This window comes from Haliotis asinina, chromosome 11 (assembly GCF_037392515.1).
Source record: "Haliotis asinina isolate JCU_RB_2024 chromosome 11, JCU_Hal_asi_v2, whole genome shotgun sequence".
Lineage (NCBI taxonomy): Eukaryota > Metazoa > Mollusca > Gastropoda > Lepetellida > Haliotidae > Haliotis > Haliotis asinina.
The window spans coordinates 24,194,581-24,206,396 of record NC_090290.1 but is presented as its reverse complement, the minus strand read 5'-3'; the positions used below and the strand labels follow the sequence as shown (position 1 = coordinate 24,206,396).

General features: G+C 37.4%; 1 protein-coding gene across 1 annotated transcript; it reads right to left on the bottom strand.

Moving 5' to 3' along the window:
- Positions 1–3,365: 3,365 nt before the first annotated feature.
- Positions 3,366–11,657, bottom strand: LOC137255679 (calaxin-like). Its single transcript, XM_067793166.1, has 7 exons — positions 11,500–11,657; positions 10,700–10,846; positions 8,899–9,003; positions 8,126–8,211; positions 5,614–5,679; positions 5,103–5,207; positions 3,366–4,175 (listed from the first exon to the last, which is right to left on the bottom strand). Exons 1-7 carry the CDS (start codon positions 11,585–11,587, stop codon positions 4,032–4,034), a joined length of 741 nt encoding a protein of 246 aa, XP_067649267.1. The 5' UTR covers positions 11,588–11,657; the 3' UTR covers positions 3,366–4,031.
- Between the last annotated feature and the right edge of the window lie 159 nt (positions 11,658–11,816).

Below are 11,816 nucleotides of genomic sequence, written 5' to 3'. Positions count from 1 at the left end.
GAACTATTTTGTTGAATTTGATAGTAGCAATGATAGGTAAGGATAAAATGTATGGACAAGCATCTTTTTGTATTGACGTTGAAACCTACACCAACACATCACTCTTAAGTTTAATATTGAAGTTGTTATTCCATGGACACTTGGAACCGAATCTTCAGTGAAATCAACACTTTTCAGTTTTTTTTATGTAAGTTACAAGATGAAAACATTTGTATATGAAAGTACATTTGTTTCATATTTTGATTTTATATATATAGAATATCACTACACCAAGTGCTTGTGAATTAACGTTGTCCTTGTGAATGATTGACATGAAATAGAGTAGTGTACATTTCACTCCCAGTCAATATACATCATAATGCCTTGCTGTATAAACCATTTCGTGTTGTGAGTTGCCAAGTGTTGTGACTTTCCTCTACCAGATTATTGACAATAGCGAACTGTGTAGCTGCTACCCGTCTCTGTGAATGACCTTTTTGTATGTGTCACTGATTTAAGCAACCAGCTTCCATGCCATATTATGTGTGTGTATAGTGCGGTTTAGGTTTATGAACTAGTTTGCCAAGTATCAAGTAAAGATTTTCCTAAAACTGATCATGTTCAGCATGAAGTATTAATATTTCTGTGTTTGGTGTCAAGTTCATGATCACCATCAATAACGATTACACAGACAACATATTTTGTAGTTTTCAAGTAGCTGAAAGAGCTTCTTTGGTGAATTAGGAACTTGAGATGTGTGAAAACATGTAAGTGTATCAATCTAGTCATTGTGATTATTGTTGTTGGGAGCACAAGGAGACTATATGCAATATCACCTTATGTCACATTGTCCACACATGGGAAATTCAGTTTGGTGAATAATCATCAAGGTTGTATTTTTCAGCTTCATGTAGCTGCTAAAACAGGGTTTCATAAAGAAAGGTTTGAGACAATTATACCACATGTGGTTGGATTCCCTACATTGTACAATTTGTGAAGCCCCTTTCTGGTGTCTTCCACCATGATATTGCTGGAATATTGCAAAAAGCATGAAAAAACATACTCACTACAATTAAACTATGATCTAGTGAATAAACAAGACTTTAAATAATTATTTTTTCAAAATAACGCCTTTTGAAGTACTTTAAATGACAGTGTGTACAGTAATTCTCCATAGTGTTTGTGTAAAATGGAATTCTAATTACCAGCAGTAATGGTGGTATATTAATTCTTTAAATCTATTTGTGATGTCAGGAGCACCACTGGAAAATGTGTGTGAATATTTGAGTCAAACAATGTAAGTCTTCACTGTACTGAATTTCTGTGGACAACACCAAAGAAAGCTGGCTTCCATTCATTCTCATGCCATTGCTGGTTTGCATCATATCATCAATTCAATAACAGCCTCAATGTTCACTGCAATTTTGTACTCTGTGAGGAATTATTGTTCATGACAGAAAATCTACATTATACCTTCATAACAAATTGTGCTGATCAGGATGGTGTTGAAGTTGAGATTATTTATGTCAATGAGGTTTAACTATGAAGAATTATGCAAGCAATGAATAAAAGCAGTTTATGACTAGGTAGATTTAGTTAATCAGCTACTGAGGCTTTTAACACTAGAAACTGCCACCAAGTTATATACTGTCACTAATGTGGTCTTGGCACTATAGGGGTGCTTAATTAACCTAATGGTTTAAGTGTTCACTCATCATGCCAAAGACCAGAGTTTGATTCCCCACATGGGTGCAATGTGTAAAGTCCATTTTTGGCATCCCCTACCATGATATTGCTGGAATATTGCTAGAAGCGGTGTAAAACAACTCACTCGCTCACTCACTTTCTTTTGTGCTAAGACATCGTTAGTGACAATATATACCTTGGTGGCAGTTACTAGCGTCACAGGCCCCTGTGGCCATAGTTAGATTTTGAGCTTGACAAGTTTTATTAATATTTGGAGTTATTGTTGTACAGGAGATGACAGTTTTACTCTGTGGTGAATTGTGCAATATGTACATGCTGAAATGAATTGCTTTTATTATTTCATATTGTTTTATTGTACATTTTTGCCTTTTATACATAAGTTATGGGACACAGGTTGTCATTGTGTTTATATCAGTTTCTGGCTTATAAGCATTGTATAGTATAATTATAAAGTATTGTTTGTGATGTTCACAAGCTTTGGCCAGCAGTCTTGCTTTGAATGTACAGTAAAAGATTGAAGAAATCGATGTATATGTTGATTGTAGTCTTATTTATGTTGGTTTGCTGTTGATGCAAGTATATGGTTTGTCCATGTATTTGTTGGCATGTTTTGCGAAGTAGTCCCATATACTGTAGGTGTTGAAGCAGAAGTGTCAAGACAAGGATGTTGTGTCAGATGTTGATGGTTTCAACAAATTTTCTGTTATTTATCTCATGATTAATACTGTATTAATCTATCATCTCAGAAGTTGAATTGATAATACCAGTTGAAGAATCTCTGAGGTGCTCTATGGAAGCTATGCTACTCAGTGAAGTATGAGGAATAGAACGTAGTGACTGGGACATAAGGAGTTATTGTTCTGAAAATATAGAGAGGGATCTCAAGTGTTGTAAATATAAATGAAGTAGAAAAGGCCATGTTTATTTTCCAAGCTAGCTGAAAAATCTACTCAGAAAAGCATGCAAATTAGGTCAGCTGTAATCAAATCTGACAGTAGCATTTACAACTTAATTATATCATTTGAGTGCATTAGATGTTTCATAGCTTTTTCACAACCACTTCATCAAATCAGTGTAAATATTTGCAAAGTAATTGCATCAACATTGATATCATCCGTCAGTGTAAACTGGAATTGTGTTACAGGGGAGGTAACTCCATTTTGGCTTATGTATTGAGGGCTTCCCTGTATTGTGGAGTATTTTGTCTGAATCTCGCTTTTGTAGTAACTGCCTTTTACACCGCAATATGATCTGACATTTTTTGTTGTCCCCACAGGGCTTCTTGAATAAAATCAATTAGAAGCTTATCGTCCTCTTGTGTCCTTTATGACATTGCGACATTGAAGAGACTGGGCCCGAGAAGACACTGATTAGATTTGATCTTCAGTTAACCCATCCTTGTCATGACGCGACTAATGGGATTGGGTGGATAGGCTTGATGACTTTGTTGACACATGTCATCATGTCTTAATGCTCTTGCTGTTCATCACTGGACTGTCTGGTTCAGACTCAATTGTTTACAGAGCACAGTCATATCGTTGGAATATTACTGTGTGCAGTGTAAAACTCAACTCATTCACTCACATAAAGAGAGAGGGAGACACCAGCAATACAAGAAGCATACTTTGATGATTGACGATCTTAAATGTTGCTCACAGTTTTCAGAAATTACACGTATATATTTGTAAATTCGTTTATTTCCAAACTACACAGGTTGGTTATATTATACAAATATATACAACACATGCTTAACAAACAAATACTGTTATAGTATTTGTAGGAATGTCCCAGTAAAATATTACTACTGGTCCCCTTATATGGAAACAAATAAATAGTTTTTCACACAAAATACATAAACTAAAAGCATCCTCGAACTATAGTTGTATCAGATCAAGAGTGGGCGCAACGTTTGGCAGATGGAAATGTAAATATGTATAACACAATGGTTTAAGATAAATGAAATATGACTTGATGAATTCAAACGCACAAATGAAAACTAAAGTTACACTACAAATGCAAAAGTTTCTGAAAAAGATTTTTTAAGGGGCATGATCATTCAATTTAAATACAATTTAATAATCTCATATATCTCATTTACAGAACATATCAAAATGATTTTATTAACATGTGATATATTTTATTCTGGATGCAAACAGACTAGAAATGTGAACATATTGATAGATATATCTGCCGGAAACAAGACAACCAGGTTGTCTTCAAAATTTGTTTTATCACCTGACACAAATTTAATTACAGTTTCCAGATGAGCATTGAAACAAAAAAGATAGAAAATTCAGCCAGGTATTGGGGAACAGTAGAGCATTTAAAGACTTCCATCAAGACTTCTAGCATTTTCTTTGAGTCTTCCCCTTTTGTTCTCTGTTCCTGTGTTTGATCATCTTATTCTCTTCATCCTGCTTTTGGTGTCGACCCATTCCGCTTCGCTGTCCAAGGTTACCATGCATTAGTGCAAGGAACTCATTGCAAGCCTGAAGAGGAAAAATATTTTATTGTATTTTTACCTGGTAAACATTACATGTTTTCAGACATTCAGGTGTTGAAGGCACTCTGTCATACCACACATCTCTAAAAGTAAATAATGCATGTCTCCCAATAATACTAACTATCAGCCCTGAGGAAAACTACCATATAATGTATTCCAAATTTTTTTAGGCATTTAGTTTACCATATTAAATATGAAAAAGTATGAATGAATTGCTGCATTGCTGCATTAAATCAACTCTCACCCCCAATGCATGTAATATAGGTCAAAATATTGTCGAAAAAGTGTGACATTGTGCCTGTAATGTGTAACCTAGTGTCTTGATATTATTTTGAAGTTATTTACTCTTTCCATACTGTGTGTTTAAAATGAACTTTCACAGATGTGAAGGATGACATGTTTCACTGACAACTGACACCACCAGGTAAACAGGATGAGGGGAAAAAGCACTTACATAAAATTGTCCTGAAAAATACTGGTTAGGCATTCATTAGAAATGTGGCATGCATTTCACTGGACCAAATGGTAAGATTTTCAAATTTCTGGCATGAGACCATGGTTTACCTGGGAACACCAACAAGCCAAACATTGCCCTCAGTGACAGCTTTGTTGTCCCCATGCCATAACTTGAACTTGCTTTTTATTTGGGTGTTAACAGGACAATCGGCAATATTTCAGCTATATGGAGGCAGTCTGTAAATATTCGAGCACAGACAATCCTGTGATCAACAACTAGAGCACTGATCTACACAGCTGAACTGGGATGCAAAGACGTGTCAACCAAGTCAGACAGCCTGACAACCCAATCCTGTTGGTCGCCTCTTATGACAAGCATAGGTGATGAAGACCAATTCTAACCCAGATCTGCATGGGTCACTTGAACTTGGACTGACCATAAACTTGAAATACTCACAGCTGGACTAGGCAGACACGTTCCAAGTGCCTCCAGTAGCAAGGGGGTTTCTGTGACGGCTTTCTGAAAGTCTGTGAGGTTTACTCTACCATCATGGTCCTGGTCCTGTCAGCAAACACAACACTGCACGTGATATTTACACAAAAAACTACCATTTATCTTTCTGCCCTGGAGCAAATATACTTTTTATATGATTTTGAAGCAAAACAATTTAAGATATAGTCAGAAGGATGCCTATAAGCAGTTTTGCAAAATGTTTAATATTGTTGGTCAAAAACAGTTTAGATACATGTCAGTGAAAGAAATCTAAGCAATCCTCAAATCCTGATGTATGCTTACATCCCTTAAAATATGGACTGTATTTTTAGATTTTGACAATGATTATGAGGCTAAACTTCAAACACCGCCTCTAAGGAAAATGATATATTTGCATATTCCTGGAAATGACCTAGGATTAATGATAGGTTTACAGTTTTCACTTAGAAAGCGTATATGTCAAAAATACACATACTAGTTTCTTGAGCACTGTTTCCACCAGATCTTTCACACCTTCATCAGGATCTTCCTCGGACGATTGCTGAAAAATACAGGAAGCTTATTCAGTATATAACCGACATTAGATGTACATAGTTACCATTCCTGGTAACCTCCATAATCAGTTGAATATAATACACAGCATTTTGTTTTAATTATGTTTCATTCTTTGGCAAACATGACATTTAGGGACTGTTAATAATTTATGGCTATTTAGTACTACTTTGTACAGAAATTTTAAGGTGGTTGGGCGTGTGCGTGCATGCATGTGCCATTCACATTGTACATGCTCCTCCACAAAAATCATCATCATCCCCTGTAATTGAATTTTGAGATTCAGGCCTGAACCTGGGGAAATCGAGACTTGCTTCACTGGGGCACTGCAGGGAGGGGTAGGCTGTTGGGAAAATAATATGGGTCAGGGACTGAACAAAAAGAATAAGCCTTGTCAATAAGGTGACTGCACTTATAAACCAAACTTAAAAAGTAATGAAAGTGAAGGTTGTAGTTTAAACGTCAACAAAAGCATGATCGGTCAACCTCTCTGGATATCTTGCTTTGTAGTTAATATTTTCAAGACTCACTTTGACCTTGACATGAATGTCATGGTGTATGCAAGATGCCAAAATAGTAATAAAGAAATTGCTTATCAAAAAACATTCAACAGAATTTTGGATGGGGGTTGCGTGTGCATCGGGGGATGGTTGGGTGCGTGCACACACACACACCCTTTATTCCTGAAAGTTCATTAAATTGCCATTGAAACTCTCATGACAAGTGTAGAAGTAAGCAAAGCTCACACACACCCATATTCCCACATTGGGACATGGAAATGACTGATATTGATATATAATGTGACAAGGATCAGCAGCTCACAAAACTTTCTCCTTTCTTCTTGTCTCTACTAAACTTTATATACATGTTCGATAATAGTTTTGCCATGTGAAATGAAGAAATTAACTATTTAGAAGCAATCAGAACTATATTTGTACTTATGTCATGAACGAAATAACCTATGTCGATACAGCAAATAAATCACATCTTGATAACATCAAGGAAATAACTCATCTACCTACCGAGAATAAACCACATATTGGTACATATGATACAAAGCAAGACCATGAAAAGTGAAAAGTTAACATCACACTTTGAATAATAACATTTTGCAAATAAATACCACATGGCATATCTGTGGGTCACGATTAAATTGTGTATTAAGTTTTGGTGAATCTAGCATGTAAAGTTTCAGTGATATGCTGTAGCCACGTAACCATCAAACACATTTTGTACCAAGTCATGTTTCCACGGAAACATCAACAAAACAAATTCTGAAACAAAATTTAAAACTGCAAAAGGCACATCAATGAGTAATGATTAACATGTGTGTGCACTTTGGTGAACCTAGCATGTAATTTGTAAACTTTAAGAGATATGCTCCAGACAAAACCATCAAACATATTTGCACTAAGTCAAGTTTCCATGGAAACAGCAAAAAAACAAAAGGCACATGTATGGGTAATGATTAAACTGTGTGTGAAGTTTGGTGAACCTGGCATGTAAATTTTAAGAGCTAAGCTCTGGACAAAGTTTCAGGTCGGATGGATGGATGGATGGATGAATAGATGGATGGATGGATGGATGGAACGAACACTTTATGCACTTCGTAGCAGTGGTATAAAAATGAACTGAGCAAGAAGCTGTTTCTGTATCTGGGCCCATATGCACAAAGCAGTCTTAGCGCTACAATGATATTAACTCCCATTCTCCAACACACGCTTAAGATAGTTTCAGGGCTAAGTACAAGTGGGCCTGGGTGTATGCATTCAAAGCTGATGGCATGACCATGTATCCAAGACACTGATGTAGGCCTATTTTACCAACTCTGCAGACTGCAGACGATATGAGTGGATGTAAACATAATGCACTTCTTACAATATTGCCAAACCTTGAACCATGCTTCCCAATATCTTATACCAGATTGCCTAACCTCAACACACATACTCAGGTCAGTTACCAAGAAAAATAACAGCTGCATTTTTTTTAGATGACATGCACTGGTGCTGTAAATAAGTGTAATGACAATGTACAAACTGTATGAATTTTAATGATGTTCAGAGTTGTTTCTGTCAAACTTGGTTTAGTTTTGTTTGGAACACTGCGGCATTAATTAGTGAATATTTACCAGTGTTGCAAAACCCTGTCAAAAGGGAATGGCGCTCACCAATAAGGGAGCATCTAGAATGCATGATGGATCAAAACATTTGATCAGGAGATCCTAACACAACAAAGGGAAGTAACTCTTCACAGGGTTGATACACAAACTCAATCACAAAGATTATATACATCCAAACAGTGAAAAATGCAGACAGTGACATTATAAGTGCACAGTGTATCACAAGGGTGATAAATGAGTGAGCTGAAAGAAAGCTTTGTCACCAGACATTTCAGACCTAACTGATATCTCAGAATAACCATTAACCAGAACATACCTTATAGAGGCAGTTCTTCAGTAAGTGAAACATTTCTTCTCTAGAGATGTAGCCATCTGCATTGAGATCATACACCAAAAAGCAATCTGAAAACAATAGCACATATCACATTGAGGAAGGATTCAGACTGCTTACTATTTTAGGACATTGACTAACGGGAAGGTTAAACAAGGCTTACCTCAGTCAAGATGAAGTTTAACCTCTGGAGTGCAGAGGAGGGGTCATATGAGATGGCAAGTGCACATATGCAAAGTCAGACTTAAACACACTTGGACACCAGAAATCAGATCACACATGTGAGGAATCAAAATAGGGTTTTGGGCATGACAAGCGAATGCCGTAACCACAAGACTACCCCACCATCCCAACAATGATTTGAACAGCATTCCAGGTACATTACCATGTAAGCATAAGGTTTCAGGAGAGGTGAAATGGGGTATAACATTGTACTGAAAATTATTTCCCTCATATGATGACGTGCATGCGTCTGTATGTGCGACTGCTTGTACTAGCCCAGACTTTGGCTTTCATAGTGCCAGTTAACTGAGTTAGAATGCAGCAGTTAAGCATGAATACCCCACTCAGACACATTATACTGCCTTCAAGCCAACCAGTCCTTGTTGTACTCATTAATGACGAGTGCCAGGCAGGGTCAAACAAGTACCATATTTTAACATATATTGGTATGATGCAACCAGGGTTCAAACCTACCTTAAGGGTTTAGTGTATAAGAACTACTGGGAAAACAAAAAATCTCACAAGTGAAGACTTACACTTTATTTTGTCTTCTAAATCTCCTCTGAGGAAGACATGAAGTCCCAACACCCATTCCTCCTGTTTCAGGGCACTATCGTTGTCTCTGTCAAATGCTCTGAAAACTGACAAAACACAACCATATCTTAGTCAGTGAGTAGGTTTTAATACATGTAATGTACCCATTTTTTGCAATATTCCAGCAAGAACAAGGCAGGGGGATACCAGAAATGGACTTCACACATTGTACCCATGATGAGAATCAACCCCGTTTCTTGGGCTTGACAAGTGAATGATAGACTACCCCACCAACCCTACATCTTAAAGAACTAACCTTCTTCGCATGACATTAAATATATTAATTCACAATCAACAAAGACTACATTCACATAAACCAATTATATTTATAATCCACCTATAAGTCAGTGATTTTGATGTCGGTAGTTGGACAATGGCTTCTGATGCAAAACAAAAATGTACTTGTGCAGTCCATTGTTATAGGATATTTGTATAGCGCACATATCGAGGCAACTAGTGCTTGCTCAAGGGGCTGACATATATTTCCCCTCAATCATTGGATGTCAGTATCAATGGCCCATTGTATTATCAGTCTCAACTCCTGAGGGATCTTACAACCATTGCTGCCTCTAGGCATACCAAGCTGTTTGTAGCTGTCTCATCCTATCAAGGTACCCATTCACGGCTAGGTGGATTGAGACACATAGTCAAAATACTTTTATCCAAGTTTACTGCATGTTGCTGTACCCGCAACTAGGTGTTTGAATGTATTCATGTGGCCACCATCTGGTCATATACCAATGGTTTCAAGTGCTCAAGGTTGAGTACTGTACACAAGGGGCTGACAACATGGAAAGAATCTGCATACAAAGTTGTCTCCAAGGTTTTTACACTCGGTCACAGGTGGGTTCGATTCCGACATCCCAACTTCACTGGATCACTTGCCTAGCAGCGCTTTAGCCAGCCACCACATGGGAAGGGATGGGAGGTGTGGTTGGGGTTGGGGTCAACTTGCTCACCATGACCCACAATCTACTTCAATCTACAGGGTATAAATTTAACATTAGGTGCCAGTGGTACAGTAAATTTCACAATGGCTGGATTAAAATATGTACCATGTGTCATCACTGCACCCTTCACACTTAATGGTTCAAATCAAATACCCTGTGAAAATGCAGTTTGTTTTTCATTTTTGAGTTAGTGAATATGGCTTTAAGTCGCTTTGAACAATATTCCAGCAATATCAAAGTGGGGGACACTAGAAATGGGCCTCATACAATCATTGTCCTCATAAAGGGAATCAAATCTGGGTTTTTGTAAACAAAGTTGTTGGGCTTTCATTTTTGGTAAGCCTTAGGGGCTTAGCGGGCTAGTTAACTGGTATACTGCATACTGGTCATTAGGTGCCTTACCTGTCAGAGACAGTTGGCTTTGAATCCCAGATGGGACTGAGAAAGTGTAAAGTTAAAAAAACATTTGTGACAACTGACATTGTCAGCAATACATAACATGGTAGCCTGACATGCAGACCCAGAAGGAAATATAATCCAAGAAAGCCAACACAAGTCAGGAAATGTGGCAAGTCCAGATTTCAACAACTTAAATGAAGAACGTCTCAAGGCTCTGTTTCATTACCTTTTATTCTTTTTACTATGAGCCTTGTTTCTGTAAATTATGTTCATTTCAGAGACTAGTTGTTAATTTAATAGTATGTGATAATATTGCAATACAATCATGACATGGAAAATAGCCTTAATAGTCGCCCCTAATCATAACATCAGCATTAACGTCAGTGGCTCAAACCTCGATCCATCAGGAAGTCGTCTGTGATTTTGAAACAGGTTTGCAGCTCGTCCCGAAATTTGTTTCGATCCATTTTCTCTGGAGTGCCTTTGCTGCCACAGATTTCTGAGAACATTTCCAGGAGTGAAATGATTTCTGCATCATCAACTGAAAGTTTGTAAAAACTCTGAATAATCACTACAGTCAAGAATAGCATTTATTTGGCACAGTTTAAGTAAGGTGGATACAGCTGCCAGTGAGAAACCTTAAGATTTACTAATATGAGGATTCTTTGCTGAAACGGTACTCTTGAGCTACCACCATTTCCATGAGAAGGAACGTTTTAGGGCATCCATATTGACAGGTGCTTCCGTGCTGATTCAAGTGATCGTGCATTTCTTGATTCAAAATGTTTAAGTATTCATGTTTATAAGTGGAAGAAGAAAGCAAATTGTTAGCATTAACGGGAGTTCTGCACTTTGCCATGAGCACTTTTTCAGCTTAGTTAGCACTCTGACCCTAATCATGACCCCGAACCGTAAAGATCGTAAACATGGTAAAGAGTGCCTAATCCTAACCCCAAGGATTGTAAATGATGCCCCACCTTAACCCCAGACCCTAACCATAGGGATCGTAGTGCCTAACCCTAACCCCAAACTCTAACCCTTTGGATCGCAAACTGCATTCTAGCCGTATTAAGTGTTGATCTCTAGCAGAAAACAAATCTAAAGTTATAACTTGATACAAATATAGACCGGTAACCAGTGCGGAATGCCAACACCTTCCAAATTCTTCGATTTCGAAATGTGAGGAGTACGTACATCTACATGGCGGTCCTGTTCCATTTCTGCTATTTTTTCTCAGTGTCTGTATGATTTCTTCTTGACACTTCCTCTTGGTTGACGCCATTCTGCGCAAATACTCCGGCTGCTTCGTTGCTCTCGGTAAAAGCGTCAATATGTGTGCCTGTTGCCATGTGCGTTGCGCATGTTTAGAGTGCGGAATTAATTTATTAAAATTTCAGAAAATAATCAAATAAAATCTTCTTAATTTGAAATCAGACGTATATGATTTTAACATGTCCAACTTTTAGGAAAATGATGCAACATATGGAAGTTTCCGATTTAATTTAAATACA